Here is a 23,269-nt window from a genome sequence, read left to right as displayed (position 1 = left end):
GGGGCCAGAGCATTGGGACCTCTCGGGAACTACTGAAGTGAGTGCTGGAGCCTGGGAGGAAAGAGGAAAAGAACTGAGGAAAAAAATAATAGGGAACAACTGTAAGAGGACGAAGGGTGTTTTCCATCTGAGAGAAGTTCCTTCTGGAATGACACTAAAATGAAGACACAGGAGGAATGCTGAAATTACTAGGTAGTTCTTATGTAAACTTTTAAAAATAGAAAACACATGAAAATGATGAATGTAATTTTTTTAAAATTTAAGTTTAAAATGGGAATGGATGATAAAAGCTAGCAGAGAGGGTTGTTGATGCTTTCCATGCCTGATGGTGGGTGACATCTCTGTATCATTCTAGCTTTCCTGGGAATAAGCATGCAAAATATATGAAAGACCCACACCTCTGGTTCCACTGGGAATCAATATCTTTAAGGGATGGTGAGACAGGAAAACAAAGCAGCGTGAATCCTCATGGCCTCCCACACCGTCAGCGTTTGCAGGGTAGTGTGTCTGCAGCAGCAGACAACAGGCAGACACGAGAGGTGGGCCGTGTCCCAGCAGCGCTGAACTCTCTGCTCAGCAGATATTAACCAGGGTAAACGTGTGTTACCGTAATCATACTTGTTAGAATTAGGCAGATGGGAAAAATAAATGAGAAAAGGGTGCCAATAATGCACATATCCTGATGAAAACGATGTCGGTTGTCTGGTGTCAGGAGTACATTGGAATACTGTCCACAAGTTTGATGTAGCTGACTTATTTTTTCTTTTGAAATTGCTTAAGTTATGCATTTTCCAGTCAGCTTTATGGGGCAGCACAGTATAACCATTACAGGGAGGTGAATGGAAATATTTTCCCAGGGAGTCAACCTCTTTCTTTATGGCCCCTTCTTGTAGAGAACTGTGGGTCAAGAAAATGAGTTTGTAGCATTGATTACTAATCAGGGAATGCATAAGAAACAGCAGCACAAAGGGCCCCCCTCCTTTCTCCTAAACGGAGATCTGTGTCCAGTGCGGAATTTCCTCCCATCTCTCCCATGCTGCCCTGGGGTGCTGTCAATGCCAGATGATCTGACCAGCTCAGGAGAGGAAGTGTTTGCTGATTTTCTTCCCTAATGTCAATAGTAAGTGCCAGATACAGACAGCTTTCCAGGCCCAAATGCCTTCTGCCTCAGCATCTTGCAGCCCATCTGCAAGGGAGGAAATGGGCTCAGATGCCAGGCAAGAGGCTGACGGCTGCACAGCCTGTTGCTGTAGAGCTAGGACACAGGCCCTCTTACTCTAACCCCAAATCCATGTTCTTTCCACTCCCATGGCTGCTAAGAGGAAAAATACTGTCATGTGGAATTGTAGTATTGAAGCCTCCAATTTTTCATGTGTACGAGGACCCTCTCTAATCCAGACCAAGCTGGCCAGAAAGGAGGAGGCTTCCTGGGTGCCCAGTGCTGAGCAAGTGGACACCCAAATGCTAGGCTTGGTCCTGACAGTTTCAGGTGTGTGAGCACCACAGAAGCTGTGCCCTGAGGTCCCTGGGTGCGCCCACTACCAATGAAGCACCATCTATAGGGCTGTGGTTGTGTTCTGGCCAAATGGCTAGTAGAGGTTGGACTCCAGTGGTCCAGGGTCCTTGGGATCACTGGAACCAGAGGAGCGGGAAGCCTAAGCGCAGGGTGAGGCCAGGGCCTAGACTGGGGAAACCAAGTCAGTGCTGACCCTGGAGGCCCAAGGTGGGTCAGGATTCTGGGGGCAGAAGCCTGTTGTTCCCAGGCTGCATTTGTCTCCTGTGGTGCTTTTTGTGGCAGATACATGATGGGCTGGTGGTTATTGCTGCCTTAAAGGTAGAGAATAGGGTGGGATGTAGCACATTTCAGAAAAACAATGCTCAGAGAACCAGAAGATTTTCCATTCCCTCATTAAGTCCTCATTCAGCCAGCATTTGTAGTGCCTACTGCGGTCCAGGAGCTGCCACTGGTCCTAACAAAGCAAAAACAGAGTGAGCCTTCTGCGTGGAGAAGCTCACAGTTAGCAAAGGATATCAGTTAGTAGTGGGATGAAAAATTATGAAACGAGTGACTCCCCAGGTCAGCCAGGAGACAGGAGGGAGTGCAGGGTTGCTCAGAGCTTGGAGCTGCTCCACCTCTGACTGATATAATAAGAGGTCCAGGGGCAAAAGGGCTCACCTCCCACATGCAGGGCTCGATAGGGACTGCACGCAAAATGCCGTGGAGTGCAGCTGCTGACTGACACTGTGATCAGATTATGTCAACAGAAGCGCTCTCAAGGGCTGGGAACAGCATCAATCATAGCCTTTATCATTGTCTACATTGTCCAGCCAATATTTGCCCAGCTTGAACATAAGATTCTCTGAGGCTTTGCCCGAAGAGCCTTCTGGAAAGGTCTTTGTGGGAAGTAACTGGCAAATAAACAGCAGAACAACCTGAATATAATAACCAAGTCTTATAATCTGACTGGGAATGTTTCTTTTGGGGGCACGTTTGTGTGTCTGTCTGTTTTTTCCTGAGGTGTCCTGTTGGGGCCATCCACTTCATTCCCATCGGAAAGGAGCAGCTGGTACTCTGAGACCCCACACATCTTCCTCAGTTTCTCCCAGCTCCGCACTCTGACTCTTCACCTTGTACACTGCATGCGTCTGCTGCTCTGTCAGGAGCACAAATGGAAGTTGCTCAGATATTTGCTTTGAGACATTTTTAATAGTCAAGGCGACATATCATACAGGAAAAGATCCTGAGGTTTGACTACATAAAAATTGAGATTCTTATAGGTTGAATAAAATTGTAAGCAAAATTAGGTCAAACAAAAATGAAGAAAATATCTGCAAAATATATCACAGACATAATGGTGAACATACTGTATTAGCACTTTTGCAGTTTAGTAAAGACAGTGGAAGAGAATGCAGCAAATAAGCGGGTCCCAGAGAAGAAATCATGGTGGCAGAGAAGCACGAGGTGAACCCCATTAATCAAAGTAAAATGGAATCATTAATTGCCCAGCCAGCTGGCAAAGCTTATCACAAGCACAAACCCAGTGTGTGTTAGTGATTATAGTACAGTGACAGTCCTTCTACATCTCAGAGGGGGAACACTTTGGTAGAGTAAAGCTCTGTGGAGAAATATGATTGGGTAATTTTTAGACACTAAAAAATATTTCCATATCAATTTGTTCTAAAGAAGTACTCTTTATATTTATAAATGCTCTTCCTTTTGGAAAATTTTGTTGCAAAAATGTAAATATTAGGTTGTACATCTCAGCATTTTATAGAAAAGCTGGTAACTAACATTTATTGAGGGCTTATTTTGTGCCATTGCCCTAAGCTGTTCCCAGGTCCTTATCTAATTATCACAAAAAACTCTGACTGTTTTTTAACTATGATTATCATGGTTTTTGTTTTAAGCTGAGGTTTAAGTTAACTGTAGCAATTTAATCCAGGTAATACAGCTAATAAATGTCTGGGTCAGAGTCCTTTGGCTTCTCCATCCTGAAGCACTGGCCACTCAGCTATGCTAACTCTTAGCACTAACACAGGTAAAAATTGGAAATTATCCAAATGTCAGCAACAGAGGTGCATGTTGTAAAGACAGCACATTCAAGTTGTGAACTACTATGCAATCGTGGGAAATCACACAGTGGAAAAGTGTTTATTAATATGGGAAATGTGTTCATAACTGCTTAGAGAGAAAAGCAAGCTAGCAAAAAAGCTATGCTTTGATACAGTTTTGGTTGAATTCGAATCACGTCAACTTGAAATCCTTCAATCTGAGGTAAGAGTGAAGTTTCACTGTTTGTGCAAAATTTGAAATAAGAGGAGACACTCCAAGTGGGAAATTAATTTCCAAGTCTGCAGGCCCAGGGAATTATGAACCTGAAGCTATCCTCATGAAGTTTCATGGCTGTGCACTAAGAACCTTTGGAAAGCCTGGCCATGGTATTTGGTATGATAGGCAGACCCTTCCTTTGCACTGGGCTTATGAAGTGTCAAAGTGCCATGGAGCTCAATCACTTTGGTTTGTAGCATTCATGGTTTGGATGGGATGCTTGCTACACTGTTAGTACAGCAGAGAACACTCTGAAGAAAGCACTGGAGAGAAAGGCATCCTCCACCTGATGCACTTTTGTGTCGACTCCCTCCCTGACCACATGGCTCTCAGGAGGTCCTCCTTGCTGGTCCTCACTTCGGCATGCCTGGCCCAGTTTTAGCAAAGAACGGCACTAAGCCAGAGTATCCAGGATGCCTCTACTCTGATACTCAATTGGGCTATTCTTCCTCTACGCTGGACACCTAATCAAGTTGCTCTTGGTAACTTTGCATCTACTTCCTTACCCAGCCAGCTGGCAAGAAATCCCCACTTGTTCTTGTTGTATTGGGAGTTAAATTCAGTCTCTCTGCCCTAGTGCAATGGTCTTGGATAAAATCTGTCTTGTGTTTAATAACTATCTGGTTATTTCTCTTTAAGACCTTTAACCTCATAAAAATTGTCAAGAAGACAAAAAAATTGCAGCACAGACAATGGGAAACAATAGAAGATGGAGTTCTAGGAATATGATACTAATAGCATCGTCTCCTGTGCTACTTAAAGTGGGTGTAGAATCACCATCCACTTTATTCCCATGGGAAAGTCTGTCTTGCATTATGAAGCTCTGAACTATAGGAGGAATTTAGAAATGCATCTTTTGCTTAGCAAACAATTGTCTCTTACAAATACAGAAACATTCTGGAAGAACCAGAATCACCGTATGTTTCCTATTTGATGAGGAGAGAAAGTTTACTTCTTAAAAACAGGTTGTATGTAGGGGTGTGACTCTGCGTGGTGATGGCATTGAGAGGAAGGAAGCGGACTTCAGTGCTGATGGGGTGAGAGGCAGCCCCAGTCCCTGGGCTGCCGGCTCTACACAGGCTATGAGAGTCTGTCTCCACAGCCTCCTGAGACAGCAGCACTGTTAGCTTCATTTCTCAATTAAGGAAAGAGGCTCAGGGGCTGAACCACTTGTGTCTGTCCAGTAGCTAGTGCCTGGCAAAGCAGGACATGGACCAACATTTGTCATTAAAGTTGGGCTGGGCCATGAAACAGATAGGTGCTTCTAGCCCACTTCACCCATGTGGACGATGAAAAGATGAGGTGTGGCTTCATCTTGGGTTGAATGGCTGGCAAACAGTAGAATATGCACTTTGCTGCAGCCTCCAAATCTAGTGTCATTTCCACTCATCCGGACTCAGAAGGAAAGCGCTTCCTGACTCGAGATCTGGGTGGGCTCCAGCGTAATGGGGTCATTGCTCAGGTGGCCTTAGCAGTCAGCTGGTGTGGACTCGCCCTTCCCAGGTTAGAGCTTGTTATATTTGCCAACTGATTTCTTTTCTCTCCCTGTGCAGTTTTCTCCTCTGACAAGCCCCAGTCACCATGAATGCAAGTGAATTCCGAAGGCGTGGGAGAGAAATGGTGGATTATGTGGCTGACTACCTAGAAGGCATTGAGGGACGCCAGGTCTACCCTGATGTGGAGCCTGGCTACCTGCGCCCCCTGATCCCTGCCACCGCCCCTCAGGAGCCAGACACATTCGAGGACATCATGAATGATGTTGAGAAGATCATCATGCCAGGGGTAAGCCCATCCAAGGTCAGAACACAGGAAGGCTGGCATTAATGTAACTCACATGTGTTACCTCACCTAATCCTCACCACCACCTCTGTGCAGAGAAACTTACCATTTCTATTTTATAGTTGGGGAACTGAAGCCCAGAGAGGTTAGGTGACTAGCCTAAGGGCACACAGCTAGTAAGTGATTCAGCCAAGACTGCAGCCCCGAGCAGCATGAGTGTGCTTGTTCCCTGAGACCCAGGGTTGGTCCCCAGACCTGAGGCCCTGGCCCTGGAGTGCATACTCATGTGACCGTTGAAGAGCACAAGCTCCTGCTGGCTGGTTTCTCAGATAAAGCATACTGCTACCATTCTTGTGTTTAGCAGAGGGTAGGTCACATGTATGGAAGAAAGGTTTTATCTTATTTGATAAGGGCAATGTGGGACTGCTATGCAGAGGCTGACCTCTGAAGCAGACCTTTTACCTGAAGCCAGTGAGTCACTGCTCTGTGTGAGGTGCATGGGGGCAGGACCAGAGGGGACCAGGGAGCAGTCCCTCATAGTCTCTGAGGGGAGCAGACAGTTCCAATTCAAAAGACACCCCCTACCACTTTGTAAGAAATAAGGGTTTTCCCTGCCAAGAGGCTCCCTAAAAGTGTGTACATGAACATGGCAAGAGGGGTCTCACCCTTGGGGCCTGTTCTCTCATTTGCAAGCAGGATGCTGAGGCCTTGAGACTCCTGACCTGTGGGCCAGGTCACAGAGCCACTGAGCACAACCCCGAGACCAGAGGGCCTCTTGGTAGGGTTGTATACATCCCCGTTTCCCTGGAGCTTCCCTGACATTTGTGCTGGGAGCCAGCGCAGGGTTCTGAAACTCTCTTGGAGGTTGTGCAAACATGCTAAACTGCTCTAGGATTTAGTGTGGTTAAATGTCAGGCGGAGGGGCTGTTCTACTCTGGCTGCTGCACAAAGCCCACAGGCAGGGCTCAGACAGGCACGTTCACTTCTCATGGCTCTGAAGTGGGAGCCAGCTTCCAGGTGCCAGCTGCCTTCTTGCTGTGTCCTCACATGGCCCTCCCTCCCTGTGGAGTTCCCCATGAACTCATCTGCCCCTAAGCACCATCCAAAGGCCCCATCTCCTGTCCCATCACGCTGCAAGTTAGGGCTTCAATGCAGGAATCAGAGGGGACGCAAACATGCCGTCCACAGGGGTGACTATGGAGACTGTGGAGTCGGCGCTCTTCCTGCTGGGTTAGACGGGCGACCACTGGCAGAGCTGTGCCTGGAGCTGCACGGGCTTTGGGCCAGGGCCCAGGTGGGGATCCTGGGCCTGCCAGTTGTTAGTTGGGTGATCGCAGGGTGAGCTTTCGGCCAGCCTGTCTGCAGAGCGAATGTAGAGGCAGGCATCTTGAGCGTGGTGTTAGTTGAGTGGAAGACAGGGGCATGTGTCCCCAGTCAGGGTAGCTCTCGTTCCGCGCTGCCCCATGTGGGGTGGGTAGGGAAGGGGACATGGGGTCTCCCAGTGCTTGCCACCCCCTTGGGCCTCTTCCCCCCCAGAAACCAGGAAAGCGAGTTCTGCAAATGCATTGGCACAAAGATCAATACAGTAACACTAGAAAGCAAAGCCTTTTCTTTGACCTGAAAGTTTACTTTTCTTGTCAGAATTTTAAAAGAAAACATTTTCCAGGCCCCAAAAAGTATTGTGAGCCCTGACACTGGGCCTGCTGCCCCTCGCAGCCCCTCCGCTTTCCCACTGGCCTCTCGCCATAGCCCTGAAAGCTGCCACCGTGCCAAGCATCTCACCGTTCCCCGCAGACTGTCCCCGGCCTCTCCCTGCCCCTCGGTTCACCCGCTCCGCCACCCAGAGGGCTGCCTCCAGCCGCTGCCCTGCCCCTGGCCGCCCCACCCTGCAGGCTGGATTGGGCTCCTGGGGTGCATGCCCACCCTTCCACCATGGGCAGCAGGAGCGTCCATGCTGGCTCCTGTGCCCCCAGGGTCCTCCCCTGTCTGTCCCAGCCCTGCAGATGTGGGGCGAGGGTCCATGGTTGTGGTGGACCCCGGTCTTCAGTCCACGTGACCCATGAGTCCTGCTGAACGCTTCCATGGCCTGGGGAACTCCCAGGCAGCCACCTCCCCAGTCCTGGCATGCTTGCGCCACATCTTGCACAAAGGACAGTTGAGAACTGATGCCATAGAGGAGGAAATGCTTGTATGTTGCCCCGGAGAATGACGACGAGTAATGTTGCCAGAACACCTCCCCAGCCTTTGGGGGTCGTGAGAGGCCTGGGGGAGGTTAGGGCTGGAAGACACTGCAGGACATGCCTTACTTTACCTGAGCAGCTGCCAGAGCTCTGGATGACACCCTTAACTGCCTCGGGTGACCCAAGAAATCCCGGGGGCTACCGGCCTGGCCCTCTAGGAGTGCACCTCACGTTGGTGACTGACGTGGGCCGGATGGAGGGCAAGCGTGGGGACGCAGAGCAGGGCCGCGCGTGCTGGGCCCTGAGGAAGAGCTCACAGTGCCCTGTGGAGACTGAACGACAGCCCCGGGTACTTTCTGTCTTCCACCGTGGGGAGGGGCTGTCCCCGGGGCTCTGTGCTCCCTGATGGCAGGAGTGGCATCAGCAAGGACGAATGAAGGAGCCCAGGCTGGGCCACGCTCCCTGGTCCCCTCTCCTCCCTGACCTTCTGAAACTCTGAGAGATTCCTGGCCCGCCCTCCTTCCACAGCTGGGTCTCCCCCCCAGGGCGCCTGCCCCCAACGGGTATGTCCTGGCACATCGTCTCCCCTCCTCCTGAGGCCTGTGCGCCACACTGCTGTCTGTGCTGCTCCGGCCGGCCAGCCTGGGGGATGGGGAACAGGCTGCGCTCGGCAGGCGAGCGGCTGTATAGCAGAGCGAGGAGGTGGCCGGAAGACCAGCTGAAGAAACTGGAAATCATGGCTTTTTTGTGTGTTTTTTTTCTAACATAGAATTTATCTTTTTGGAGCAGTTTTAGGAAAATCCGGCTTCTTACCCAGGGAGATGGGGCTCAGCTGCAGCTCCTTTCCTGATAAGGGCACCTAGCCAGTATTTAAAACAGGGTTGGTTTGGGGACTTCGTCTGCTGTGACAAACTGAGGCTGCCTGGGACCCCCTGGGCGGCTGGCTGCGGTTACCACATTGTCTCCTGCACAGGTGACCCACTGGCACAGCCCCTACTTCTTTGCCTACTTCCCCACGGGCAGCTCGTACCCGGCCATGCTGGCGGACATGCTGTGTGGGGCCATCGGCTGCATCGGCTTCTCCTGGGTAAGCATCAGGGTGATCCTGGCAGTGGTGGGTGGCATGGCACCTATAGTCATAGGATGTGAGCATGTGGCAGTGCCACCTGTGGGAGGGGAGAAGGACTCAGCCCTGGAGAGGGTGCCTCATAAGGAAATTCGGAATGCAGGGAAACAGTCTTTCTAGAACAGTATCAACAACCCAAAGCCAATTGTGCACAGCAGTGCTTTTTTAGAAGTACTTGGTGTGAATTAAAATCACAGTCATGCCCTGGAGTGTCTGCTGCCCAAGCCTGGGAATCTGCATTTCCATCAAGCAGATGGAGGATTTCTCTGCAGTCTGCAGTGTGAAAAATGCTACTGCCCATGTCCCAGTCCACCTGTCTGTAGCCAGGGCTGGGGCCCCGGAAGGCTCCCGCCCATCAGGAGTGCCGAGGGCTGCAGAGCAGACTGCCCAGGAACTGGGGCCGGCCCCTGCCTCTGGCCAGCACCCCACCCACCAGGTTTGGAGACTGAGCGAGGAAAAGGTCCCTACCCAAAAGAGCGGTCAGGCCTGGTGCTTCCTTGTGGCCCTGCTCCCAGGCACAGCGCTGTGGCAGAGCTTGCTTCCTTCTTCCCAAAGTGGAGCCCTTGTAAGCAGAACAGAATGCTGACTGTCCGGGGTCCCAGGGCTGCGCACCTGCGGGGACTTCTCCAAAGGCCAGGGTCTGCCCTTGGCCTTTTTATCCGGAGTGCCCACTTGCTTGCGCCTTGGAGCCGAGTGGCCTCATGGTGCTGACTCACGCTGAACAGGGCCTGAGAACGTAAAGGAGAGGTCAGTGTGTGAATGCAGGACCATGAGCTTTGGGAGCCAGCATCTGCCTCCCCACCTGCCGCTTGCTTGCTCCTTAGACTGGGCGTCTGGAGCTGCCTGGGGGGTGTGGGGGTCAGCAGTCCAGGGAGGGGTTGGAGGGGTCATCCCTGGCTCCCTACTGCAGCGTCTGAGCTGTTTCTGTATCAGGCACCCTGAGGCCTCCCTTTCTGCTGGGAGAGCAGAGTGGCCTCTGTGACCTTCCTTCACCTCTGCTGAGCACACTGCCTTCTGAAGGACATTTTCTTCCATTAGACATGAAAGGGCATTTCATTTAGCCATCCTGTCCCCTTCCGGGTGACTTGGCATGTATCCTACTGTATCTACATGTTCTTTCTGAGGACAGTCTATTTCTCTGGAGACTTGGAGGGCTGCCGCATTGTCTCTAGACTATACCAGCCTTAGACATGGGTCCTAACTGGGAGTGTGGGTCCCCATGCCTGGAGCGGCTTAGCCGGAAGGCGTAGGCAACTACCAGGGAGAGTGTCCGCTTGCTCTTACCATCAGTGCACCGTGAGCTGGTGTGCATGCGGAGCAGGGAGGCCCTGGGCACCCCTGTGAGTGCCACATGGAGTGGGAGGCTCCGTCCATCCCAAGGGGGAGCCCAGGCCAGCCTGCCCCCTCCCATGTGCAAGGACAGGGCAGCGGAGAGCCCATGCGGTGTCATTCTGAGACATTAAGAGGCAAGGTCAGTGACCTGACCAGGGCTCCCAGGGGCTTCAGGCTGCCCAGCACCACCTCCTCAGCTTAGTCCTGTCCATTCCACTCACCTGGGACTATGAAGCAGGGTCCACTACTGAGTCTTTCTAGATGCTTCTGTAAATAAACAGATAACTAAAAGAGCCAGAACACAATGCTGGTGCATGCAGCCGGGGCAGTTGGGTTATCACCTTCCTTCCCAACCCTTCTCCCATAAGTCTTGGTCAAGGACTACATGTTTGGAACATGTGTCTGGTATTTGAATAGCATCTGAATTGGGTGATTTTTATCTGAGGACAGTGGAAAACTAAACCTTGCTGTTGTTTCTGAAGTTCTCCAAGACCCGGCCCAGTGCCCCAACACTGGCCCCTAGAGATTTGTGTCACAGAACTGGGGAGGGCGGGATATCTCGGGGACCCAAGTCTGCAGGTAGAGGATGACAAGGTCACTGATAGATGCAGACCCTTGCACAACCTGTGGCAGGTCTGCACTTAGGGAGTGTGGTTTCCTGTATCTCTGAATCTCATGAGCTTGCCCAGAGTGGCCCTGGAGAAAGCCTTAGAGCCCCTGGGATGGAGGAGTCCTCCGTGGACTGTCCAGGGGCCAGGGCCTGCTGCTACTTCTCTCTGGCACCCCAAGATGGGAGGGCACACCATCATGTTAATTCCCACCCAGGGATAGGCCTTTTGGAAGTACTTAAAATCTTTTGTTAAATTGACCAAAGCTAAGTGACAGAAGCTCTGAAGTTATCCTCTGTGTCACACCCCTTTGTCAAGAGCTGTCATGAAGCTGGGGCAGCTGGGCCTGGGCTAATTCCTTCCCTCCCTCCCACAGGCTGCAAGCCCGGCATGCACGGAGCTGGAGACAGTGATGATGGACTGGCTCGGCAAGATGCTGCAGCTTCCACAGGCGTTTCTGGCTGGGAAAGCGGGAGAAGGGGGTGGAGTGATCCAGGTAGGGCAGGGGTTGGCCTCCAGGTGCTGCCCAGGTGGGAAAGAGGTGCAGGTACTTCCTACTCCTGAGAGTAGGGGAGGCCAATCTGCTGGGAAGCCGAGAGTGTGGACAGGATGTCATGTAGCCTCTCCCTCATCCTCGCCCGTGTGTGTGTGTGTGTGTGTGTGTGTGTGTGTGTGTGTGTGTGTGTGTGTGTGTGTGTGTGTGCATACACACGTGTTCCATAGAATTGTGGCTACTGCTAAGCATGAGCGCAGAAACTTGCTCACTGGTGCCCAGCTGGCTGGTCCCGGAGCTGCAGTGGGAGCCCACATCTGTCCCAGAGCAGCGCCATCACCTCTCCCACTGCTCAGGGCTGTCCTCTGGGCGGTAAGTGGCAGCTGTGACCCTGTCCTTCAAAGGTTTCCATCTTTGAAGAAAGTGTCACATCTGTGAGACCAAAGATGTTGCCTTTTCTAGGCACCAATTTAATTCATTCCTTTCATTTGGCATGTACCATTGAGACACATCTGGGGTGTGACAGACACAAGTGACAGTCACAGTGTGCTGTGACGGGGTCTGCAGGGCCAAGGCCAGTAAGGAGACCTGGCCTTTGTGCTGTTTTATTTCCTAGCACAGAAAATGGTTCTACTGAACCTACCACCCTTCCAGACACCATTTTTCTTATTTCCACTATATGATAATAATACTGGGGGGAAAAGGGATTTTGTTTCTTAGGTACCATCTTGTGGGGAAGTTGGGGTTCCTGTGGCCAGGATCTTCACTGAACTTAAACCACTTGAAGATGTAACTAGCCTGTTGCTAGGCTACAGCTTCCACACCTTTAGGCAATAAGCTATTGCATTACATAGAGAGCTTGGGCCAGTGCTCTGGGCAGAGGCAGAGACGCTCGTGCTCGACCTGCTGCTGGGAGAACAAGCCGGGTAATAAACCCTTTCACCCCGAAGAAACATTCCACTGTCATTTCTTTGGTCACACTGAATCCACAGCGAATGTGCAGGGGGCTGAAACCCATTGGCAAGACTTATCTTCCCAAAGGCCCTGAGCATTCCTTAAGGCAGCTATTTTCTGCCCATTTGACCGAGGAGAACCCTGAGGCACAGTGCCTTTGTGTCAATCACCTGGCTGATGGGGCCAGACTCCCCCAGGAACAAGTCCAGGGCCCAGTCCTGAGACTGATGCTTTCACAGACCAGGGCGTTTGGACTCCCTTGGGTCACTTTTCTGTTGCTGCTCTAACACATTCCAGTGGCTTAAAACAACACAAACCTATTATATTATCTTACAATTCTGTAGGTGGGAGTCTAAGTGGATCTTACTGCGCTAAAATCAAGGCTGTACCCTGGAGGCTCCAGGAAAGAATCTTTCCTTGCTTTTCTAATTTCCAGAAGCTTCCCACACTCCGTTGCCATGGCTCCTTCCTCCATTTGCAAAGCTAATAGTGTTGCTTCTCTTTGGCCCTTCTTTCAGGGTCCCATCTCCCTCTGACCACAGAGGAGAAAGGTTCTTCACTTTCAAGGACCCATGAGATTAGATTGGGCCCACCCAGTTAATGCAAGATAAGTCCCTCTTATCAAAGTTCTTAATCACATCAGCAAGATCCCTGTTTCCATGTAAGATGATTTTCACATGGTCAGAACTAGACATGGACATCTCAGAGACTTTATTCTGCCAACTATGTGTACTATGTGTCAGAGTAATGGACAGAGTCCTGCACTCTACCTCTGAGATTCAATTCAATAGTCTTGGGGGTCAGGAATATGCATCCTAACATGTGCCTCAGGTCATTCGGACACAGTGGCCTCAGACCCACTTTGATAAACAGGCTGTATGCTTTGATAGGTGGCTGACTGACCCACAGGCCCACGTGGCTAGGCTCAGCCCCATTCTCTCTGTCCTCTCAAGCACGTCTTTGGTTGTGGCACTTTCTGTCCAGCTGTACTGGACACTTTTCTTCTTATCAGAGTTTACATGCCCCAGCCAGCCTCCTTTTAGAGGCCATGCACAGATAGGACATCCTGGCCCCCTCTGCCTTAGGGAGGGAGGCTGCTGCACAGGCCCCATCCACGCTGCCAGCTGTATCTCATTGCAGTGGGGGTCCGTGCTTCTCCGTCTCTGGTACGGTGGTCCTGATTCTCCAGAGGACTCTGTGCCATCCTTCCCTAGTAAAGAGCAGAGCCCAGGTGCTGACAGAAGAGACAGCAGCTGGGGCGAGGGAGATGGGGGGACATTTGGGTGGGGGCTTCAGCTTGGAATTTTGTTTGACTCAGTTCCAGCCTGGGGCTGAGCTAACACTTCACAACAGCCTGGACACTTGTGGCAGATTTGTTTTTTCCTGATAATTCCACGTGCTTTGCTAAGATCTGCTTTTTTGCTTCTTCCCTTCATTTTGAGTCGCTCAACCCCAGCATTTAGTAATTACCCTGCATTAATCTGAAATCCTGCTCTAGCTTCACTGGAGGATGTTTCCCTCTGCTAGACCTCAGCTCAGGTTTGTGGGAACTTCTAGGCACTTTGTTTTCAAGAGCCTCTATTCCACAGGGTGGGTACCTCTTCTGTGATTTCTAGCTCTCTTGTATTGTGCTTTTTTTGGGTCATTTTCTCCTTGATATTTTGGAGGAATTTCTTCTTTTTTCTTTATCTTGTTGCTTCAGTTTACTATATTGCCAATTTATTGTCTTCAAAATCATTTTTGGTTCTGCTGTTCCACTTAAAAAAAGTCCCCTTTCTACTTACGAAAAGCAGATGTCCATTATAAAAATGGACAGTACACAGGGACATTTCAGGGTATACTTCCTCCTATCATTATTTCAATACCTCTGTGTGTATAAGTATAAACAAGATTAGGATAATAGAGTACATACATATTTTCTGCACGGCATTTTGCTTTTTTATTGTGAGCATTTCTTGCTTAAATATCCTTGGAGATTATTGTTATTGCATGATTTCTATGACATGTCACAACTCATATAAATAATATATGAGATATTTATGCTGTACCAAGTTTTTGCTTGTAAATATTATTTCAGGATGAGGTGCAACAATCTTCTACAAAAATTATCAGGTTCTTGCAGGGGCTTTCCTGGTTCATGTCCCACCAAATGTTAAAATAGAACAAAAATAAAAAGAGGCTATTTCTGGGTCACTGGATCTCACAACTAAAGCAATTTCACATTCACTTTTTCCAGCAGCCCACTGTGATTCCTCTAACTTAGTGTTTCTCAAAAATGTTACAAATGTTTCGTCATCGTAGGTGCATCTATTGTAAGAATAGTGATTTTTATTGAATGCCTACCATGAGCTAGGCTTTATGTAAGCTTATTTCTCGTGCTTTACAGGATCATTTCTCAACCTCCAAATATTTATGAGGATTGATTGAATTATCAGCAGTCTTTTTCATAGCTGAGGAAACTGAGGCCCATAAAGGTAGTGTATTGTGCCCAAGAGCACAAGCTGATTTAGAAGAAGGCTGGTACAGATGTGAACCAGGCCTGGGAGCATCCCAGCTTCCCCCGATTCCATGCTCTGCTGGTCATTTGCTTGGGTTCAAGTGTCTGAAGGTACACATGCCACCATAGGGTCAATCTGTTAGTTATTTGTACTTTAAAGACAGTCCTATTTCCCAGACACACCAGCAGCCCCAGCATTTGGTTGGGAGTAATCCAGGCATTTCCCAGCCCAGGTTCCTACAAACCCCTTTGGAGCTCAATCCACGCAGTTGTGCTGGACCAAAGCAGGAGATGGTGTCTCTGCTTGTGGCAGGCAGTCCACACTTCCCAGCTGACAAGGCTGATTCTCTGTAATTTGTGAGGCCCCAAAGAGCACTCTGGTTTGGTGACAGACATGGAGCCCAAGCTGTGGGGGACTCTGAGCCCCGCGGAGCCGTAATGGCAGCTGCTGAGCATCTGTACAGTGACAGGCATCTGAGTTAAATGGCAGGTCATCCTCTGAGCTGGGCAAACAGGGCCAGAAAATGGTCTCTTAATTGGGCTTGAAAGCTCTCGTGGAAGAAAAGCCAATTTCCCGCCATGTGCAGGGTGACACTTAAAAAACCCAGAGGATGAAAGGACATCTTGCTCACAGCATCAGCAGACAGCATCAGCCTTCTGCTGCTTAGCGGGCTTGCCATGGCAACCGTTGTGTGCTGCAATAACGCAAAGGTGTCATTACCCCTCTTAGCCCTAGAGCCACAGCCCTGCCCCTCTTTGGACAAGGATCTGCCTCCAGCAGAGGGCTCAGGGAGGGGCCCACTTGCCTTCCTGCTGCACTTGGCCAAAGTCTGCTGGCTGCCTCCGAGCTGTGCATTCTGGACACTTCCCTCGACAGTGTCTTTCCCTGGGCATTTTACTTTTTTGATCACTTGCTGCTTAAGGAGGGGAGTTTTTCTCCGGACATGACCAGAGGCCAAAGGACACCAGCAGCGAATTGGCATGGTGGTCCCAAGCCTTTCAGTGGGATGTGGTTCCAAGGCCCCTGATGGAGGGTAGAATTTGGGGGTGGGGGTTGGCAGCCCCTTGAGCATGCTGAGGAGAGAGCAGGGAGGGTTCTCATCACCAGGAGCTATGCCTTCCATGTTCTGTTTCCGGAGGGAATGAACAAGGCCTTGGGCAGATCCCTGGCGCACAGTGTGGGGCTCAGGAGGAAGGCTGCACCTCAGGAGTGGGAGAGCCAGGGCCTGCCTGCAGGGAGCCTGTGCCCCCTGCCATGCTGCTTCCAGCTGACTTCTTTAACCAGGGCCCAAATGATTGCTGATGAAAATACAGCTGGTAGAAATGTAAAAGCAGTTTGAAGGCTGAATTAAGATTGTATATGTGTATGTTTGCATCCATGCTTTAGAGCTGCAGAACCATGAGTGAATGTGCGTATATTTAAATGTCATCTGTCTTCCTGAAGGATATGAGTTGGCTTGAGTAAAAGCATAGACATTGTAAAATGAAGCAGGAAATCTGGATCAATGAAGGGAAGATAAAAGGTTAGCAAGCAAGGCTGACCTCTCCCATTGCTTTATTGTATATTTCTCTGTAAAACTCTAAAATCTTGTACATCTTTTTCATAGTCAACAAAATCTATCTTCTTTTTTTTCTAAAGCTAATTCTGTTCAGTCCATGGGTTTCCTCTAGGATTTACTAAAAGATATGGTGATCACGAGCAGCAGGAATGGAGGAAGTTGAGTATAAATCTGGGGAGGCCCCCCCAGCCTAGGAAGGACAGACTGGGTCTCACTCCCCGCCATGCTGGTCACTAGCTAGCTGCTGGCCTGGGGCAAGTTAGAAGCTCTCTCTGACCATTCGTTTCCCACCTGAAGATGACAACATTCAAAAACGGGATTATTTGCAAATCAAGTGGGATGATGTGGTGGGAGCTAAACCCACATCACCTTTCATCCAATCCCAATCTCAGATGAATGAAGTTGGCACCATTCTTTGTGACTTTGCCAAAATAATTTGTTGGCATTAGTTGTCTTAGTCCACTGGGCTGCTATGATAAAATACCACAGACTAGGAGCTTAAGCAACAGAAATTTATCATTTCTAAGTTCTGGAGGCTGGAATTCCCAGATCAAGGTGTGGGCAAGGCAGGTTTCCCAGAAACCTCCTTGTTTGGAGAGTAGACAGCCGTCTGCTCTCTGTGTCCTCACGTGGCCCTTTCTCACATGTCTGGTGTCTAAATTTCCTCTTCTTATAGGACACCAGTGAGATTGGATTAGTGCCCACCCTAAAGGCTACAACATACAAAATTTGGGAGACAGAGTTCGGCCCATAACATTAGGAATGGAGGGAAGTCCTTCAAGGCAATTTCCAAGCCACGAGGAAAATGCGCCCAAATTTATAAACTAATGCACATTTCTCTGTCCAAGATGTAACAACCCAAAGCTGGACTTGGATGCTGGTACCCCAGGCTGCCATCTCCTCCTCTGATGATGGAGGAGTGGCACTCCCTAGGCCAGACTGTGAGGCTTCCATGGGAAGCTGCCTGCAGAGCGGCACGCCGTGGGATGCCTGGTACATGCTGGGTGTTTGGCAGTGCTGCCACTGCATTCCTTAAAATACACAAAGGATTGTTGGGACAGTAAGAGCTAAAGTGGCAGTCACAGGTGTCCACTTTCTTCATGCAAAAGATACTGAACTTGGCATTTCAGAACCATCTTTTAAGAAAATACGGACAATATTACGTCTCCCAACAGTGGAGATACTCTGAACTGTGAAGCTCACTTTGACCTCTTCTTTGATTTAGGGAAGTGCCAGCGAAGCTACTCTGGTGGCCTTGCTGGCTGCGCGTACCAAAGTGGTGCGCCGCCTACAGACCACCTCCCCGGGGCTGACGCAGGGCGCCGTCATGGATAAGCTAGTGGCCTATGCATCGGATCAGGTGAGCGTCTCAGCCCCAATCTCCACAGAGCCTCCAGGATCTGAGGGTTTCATGTCAAGTCAAACCAAGACAAAACCCTGCAACAGCATTTCAAATCTAAGAACTGTTCCTCAGGGATCACTGAGATGTCTGCGCTGAGAGAGGGTGTGAGTGCTCCGGGGGAACGTGGCAGATCAAGTTGAAGAGAAAAATGAATGTGCTATGAGATCACTGTGCTGGGCCTCTCGCCACCCCTACCTGCAGTGGCTCACGCTGAGATCCCCAGCCTGCCTTTGGAGCCGCTTTATAGATGCCAGATATGGGCTCAGATCCCAGCTCTGCTAGTTTAAGTTTTAGATCTCAGGTGACTCGTATTAATTCTCTGAACTGTCAGTGAGGGACACGGAGCTGCTCCCCTGGATGTTGCTGCTCAGCCAGCTAGTGGCCAAGCATAAGGTCAAAGGTATGCACTGCTGGTAAAATTCCATGGACCAGCCCATCTGAGAATGGTTTAAAACAAAATTGTGTGAGAGGAAACAGAAGGGAAGAGAATGGAGCAGCATGAGGAAAGTAACTCCAGGAGAGAAACTATAGTCAAGATGGCACCAAAAAGAACTGACCACTCTCAGGGACGTAGATTCTGCAGGAATAGATGCTGGAGCTTCTCCAACATATTTATCTGCAGTGCGTTTCTGAAGCCAAGCATTTCCACGATGACAACTTTGTCCTAGTTCCTAAATATATGTAGCCTGAAATAAATGCAAGAGCCATATTTTAATGCTTAAACAGGAGGGTTATCTCTGTGTATGTGCCTACACATGAAGAAGGGACAAGAGGAGACTTTACAAATATGCACAAGTAGGTTTGATAAATATATGTTTAGCTAAGACGCTATGAATGTTAGGGAGTAGCCTTTCCCCATGGGGACTCTGAGGGACTTTAGCCCTACAGAAAATGATTTGGTGAGCTTTTCTCAGTTCTCCCAAGGATGGAGCATGGCTACTTCCACCAGAGGGCACGGGACTTAGGAGAATGCATTGTGTACACTGATGGCCATGGGCTGGAGGGCAGGCTTCTGGGGCTCTCCAGCCAGGTCCCACAGGAGCAGGGCCTGACACATTGCTGTAGGTGTTTGCTGTTTATTGAGGGGTGCTCTAAAGGGCAGCTGAAGGAGGGAGGGAGACACAATGGGGTTGGAGGAAGGAGCAAGCAAGGATGTGGTCTCTGGGAGACCATGGCCCCTGGGGACTGCCCGGGTGCAGCAACCACCTCAGAGCTGCCCCCTCCTTAAGACAAGGAGCCAGCCTTGGTGCATCTGTAGTCAGTCCTGCATGAGGGCAGCAAGGCGGCTCTGTCAGCGGGTGGCTGGGAGTCATGGTCAGCCAGCATCTGGACAATGGGGTGGGCACCCAGGCTGTGCCAGGGAACCAGGGCAGGACGCTGAAGCATTTGCCCAGAAAGTAGGTTCACATGCAGAGAACTATCTCTTGTGGACAATATACAGTGCCTGCGGCTATAGTGATAACTCCTGCTGTCAGCGCCACAGAGGTCCACAACAGCTGTCCTGCGACTCCTATCACAGACCAGGCCCCTGCTGTGCTCTGAAGGCAGCAGAGTGCTGGAGGCAGTGGGGCTGTCTGCCGAGCCAGGGTGCCCAGCCACTGTGTGGAGCATGCCTACAAGACTTTACCTCTGCTGCTTTCTCTGCAGGCACACTCTTCAGTGGAGAGAGCTGGCTTAATTGGTGGAGTGAAATTAAAATCAATCCCGTCAGATGACAAATTTGCCATGCGTGCTTCTGCCCTGCAAGAGGCCCTGGAGACAGACAAGGCTGCTGGCCTGATTCCTTTCTTTGTAAGTTCAACTGCACGGGTTGCATATGGCCCCTTGGGAGACCCCGAGCCCTGCCTGGGCCTGCGGTAGAGCCCCGGGGGCCAGGACCTCTTAGGCAGCTGTTGTGGTCACAGGCTAGGTGGTACTTATGCTGGCAGGCAGCTTCTCCTTGAGCAAGGCTGGAGCAAGGCTCCATTTATTTTTCCTTCTGCTTGCATTAACTTCAGAAAGAAGTAAGCGGAGAACCCCAACCTGGAGGACTCTGCTAAGACGAGAAGACTTCTTTCTGCTTCCTGTAAAAAGTGACACCAAAGATCGCCCCTTGGCAGCACTCTGTGTCATGGTAGATGCCCTGTCATGAGGAGTGTGTGACACACCAGTGAACTGAATTAAAAATGAAGCATAGAAGGCCTTGCTGCCTACATCAGTGTTTTCAGTAGATGCTAAGAAATGCCATTTGAGAGAGATGTGTTATAAGCACACAGGGACTAGTTACGTAAAATATCTAACCAGCCAAGTAGTACCTGGTTTTCTTGCACACAGACGGGCATTTTCCAGTGGGGATGAAATAGTTGGCATCATTGAAGTGAGAGCCTGGGAATTGTCATTCCTTATGACCAGTATGCGGTCATGTATGATGGCAATTAAGGTGTGATCTAGGCCCCAGCACCATGGCGTTCAGCCTGGCTACACGTTGGACTTACGTGGGGCGCTTTGAAAAGAGGCTGATATTCAGGCCCTGTTCCAGGTCAATCTTAACAGAATCTCTAGGGATGGAGACAGACGTTGGAGATGTTTCACAGCAACTTCTACATCCTGGTGTGCATCTAGGGCTGAGAAGCATTGCCCAGATGACAGTATCTTCAGTATCTGGGTGTTACCTCCTTATTAGAGCAATTGGTGTGGTAGACTTCAGGGGCTAATTATAATAATGCCCATTACTTTTTATTTAAGAATTAATCTTTGAGGCAAGCTTTTATTTTCTCCAAAAAATCTGGTCAATTCAAATTGACTACCATTTGTAGAATATTTAACATGTGACTGGGTAAGGCATGGAGGGGATGGTTTTATGGTTTGATCCTGATTCAAGGACTTCCCAGGGGAACCAGGTATGGCTGTAATGGAGAGGGATTGGCAGTTGTAAGGTAGAAAGATCCAGATGTAGCACATGATGTGATGTGATGGCCAGGTCATTCTGAAGAATGAGTCAGGAGGCAGCCAGCCGGCAGATGAAGGCTCCCCGGTCATCTAATCCCAGGGGTCTTTCTTAGTCTGCTTGCCTGGCTTTGTTTTTCTCTGTCACATGACACATAATATTTGTTGTGTTTGTTTACTGCCTCCCTCTTCCAACCAAACTGGGAGTTATGTGAATAGAGGGGTTGCTTAACCACTGCTTTCTCCTTACTCCTGGCGCCAGCCCATGCCTGACACTTAGCAGAAACTCAATAAATATTTGTCAGGCAAATAAAGATGAAGAAGGAAGATCATTGTAGGTGGAAAGAAAAATTACCCTTAAAATTTCCACATAGAATTTCAGTATAGTTTAAAAGGATTCTATTTAAATGAGATAAAAGTTTTGAACCTATACTACAAAATTAGGACTTACTAGAATATCCTGTGAGATATTGAGACAGTGAGAAATAAATGCATTGGAACATACTCATAGATTTGAAGAATGAAAGGAATGGAAGAAATATCACATAAAATGATGAGATTTTATTTCATAAAAATCATGAAACTCAAAATTAAAAGACAAACGCTGGCAAAAAATACAGTGTATATTATAAATGTTATAAAGAAGGCTCACATATCAATATGCAAAAAGGCAACATTTCATGGAAAAGTAGACGAGATACACAAAGAGTTGGTTCCAAATTCAACCACAAAAAGCCACTGAGAGCACACCAACTCTAAAATCCTCTAATAACCAAAGAAATGTAAAGTGGCTCCCCAGAGAGGTGTGCTAGCATCTCACACTAGGTACCTATGTCTGTTTCTTCTTTTATATCTTCTGAGATTTATTTTATGTACTTTGAAGTTTAGTCATTAGTTACATACGGATTTAGAATTGTTGTATCTTGCTGGTGAATGATTTGCCATTAAGAGATGCCCTCTTTATCTCTAATAATGCTTCCACTTTAACTGATATTACTATAATCACATCAGTTTTCCATTGGTTAGTGGTCATATATTTTTTCTATCCTTTTACTTCAAAACTTTCTGTTCTTTTTTATCTAAGGTATGTCTCTTGTAAGCAAGCATATGGTTATTGCCATTTCTTTTTGTTTGTTTATTAATCGTACTCTATTTTGTCCATTTACTTAAGGTAATTATGGATACATATAAATGTGTGTCTACAATCTTACTGCTTGGTTTCTATCTGGCCCACCTCTTATGTAATTATTTTTCTCTGCTTTCATGTCTTTTCTTAGATTAACCAAATCTTCTGTATCGTTCTACTTTCTTTACTTTTAGCTGGTTCATTTTATATTATTTTATTATCATGCCTCCTCCTGACCTTCTGTGTAATTATTATACATTTTAATTCTACATGTATGACATAAGAAAACCCCATAAGATATTATTGTTATTTTACACAGTTGACCCCTGAACAACACAGGTGTTGGAGTGCTGACCCCATGCAGTAAAAATCTGAGTATAACTTTTGACTGAAACTTTGCAACTAATAGCCTACTGTTGACTGGAAGCCTTATGATAACAAAAATAGTTAACACATATTTTGTATGTTATATGTATATATACTGAATTCTTATAATGAAGCACACTAGAGAAAAGAAAATGTTTTTTCAAATTGTTACAAATCTCCAAAAATGTTTCCAATATATTTACTGAAAAAAATACATGTGTAAGTGGATGCATGCAGTTCAAACCCATGTTGTTCAAGGGTTAACTGTATAGCCAACATTTATTTATGTAAACCTACGTATTTCTCTTTCCATTGATCATTTTTGTCCTGTTTTCCTATTTTCATCTGGGATCCTTTACTTCCATCTGAAAAACTCTCTTTAGAATTCCTTTTACATTTAGATATGATTAATCATCTCAGTTCTTATTTTTCTGAAGATGTCTTTATTTTGCTTTTACTTTCAAAGGTCATTTTGCTGAGTATACATTTCTAGAGTGGAAGCTATTTTCTTTTGGCACATAAAATACCTAACACCATCAACATCTTTCTTCCATGATTTCTGTTGTGATGTCAGTTGTCATTCTCAGTGTAGCTTTTATGAATGTCATGTGGCAATGTGACTTTTTCTCTCTGGCTACTTATAGCATTTGCTTTTTGTTTTTCTTTTTAGGCAGTTTTGCTATGATACAAGTAGAACTGTTTGCTTTGTGTTATTATTGCTTGGATTTCACAAAACTTCTTGAATCTGTAATTTGTTGTCTCTCATCTATACTGGAAAATTCTTACCATTGTCTTTTCAATGTTTGCTTCTGCCTTTTCCTCTCTCCTTCAGAGTCCTTTCTGGGACTCTGATTACACAGATGTTAAATCTTTTCACTGAGTGCCAAATATTTCTTATGCTCTTTAACATATTTTCCATCCATTTTGTAAATCTCCATGCTCAGTCTTACCATTTACAATTTACCAATTCTCCCTTTAGCCATGTCCAACTGATAAATGAATATATCATGTTCTTAATTTTAAACATTGAAAGGTTTTAACTTTTTATTTTGCATAATTATAGATTCAAAAAAATAACAAAGTTAGTACACAG

At 48.1% G+C, this 23,269-nt stretch overlaps 1 protein-coding gene across 3 annotated transcripts in view; it reads left to right on the top strand.

Moving 5' to 3' along the window:
- DDC (dopa decarboxylase) overlaps window positions 1-23,269 on the top strand; it is a 111,451-nt gene that overhangs the window by 30,381 nt on the left and 57,801 nt on the right. For all 3 annotated transcript variants that reach the window (XM_036992960.2, XM_036992961.2, XM_017680455.3), the window contains exons 2-6: window positions 5,383-5,611; window positions 8,762-8,875; window positions 11,231-11,350; window positions 17,583-17,717; window positions 19,407-19,550. In XM_036992960.2, coding sequence (XP_036848855.1) covers window positions 5,411-5,611; window positions 8,762-8,875; window positions 11,231-11,350; window positions 17,583-17,717; window positions 19,407-19,550 — 714 coding nt within the window. In that variant the 5' untranslated portion in view covers window positions 5,383-5,410. The remainder of the gene's footprint in view (window positions 1-5,382; window positions 5,612-8,761; window positions 8,876-11,230; window positions 11,351-17,582; window positions 17,718-19,406; window positions 19,551-23,269) is intronic.

This window comes from Manis javanica, chromosome 6 (assembly GCF_040802235.1).
Source record: "Manis javanica isolate MJ-LG chromosome 6, MJ_LKY, whole genome shotgun sequence".
Lineage (NCBI taxonomy): Eukaryota > Metazoa > Chordata > Mammalia > Pholidota > Manidae > Manis > Manis javanica.
This window is presented reverse-complemented; position numbering and strand designations above follow the sequence as displayed.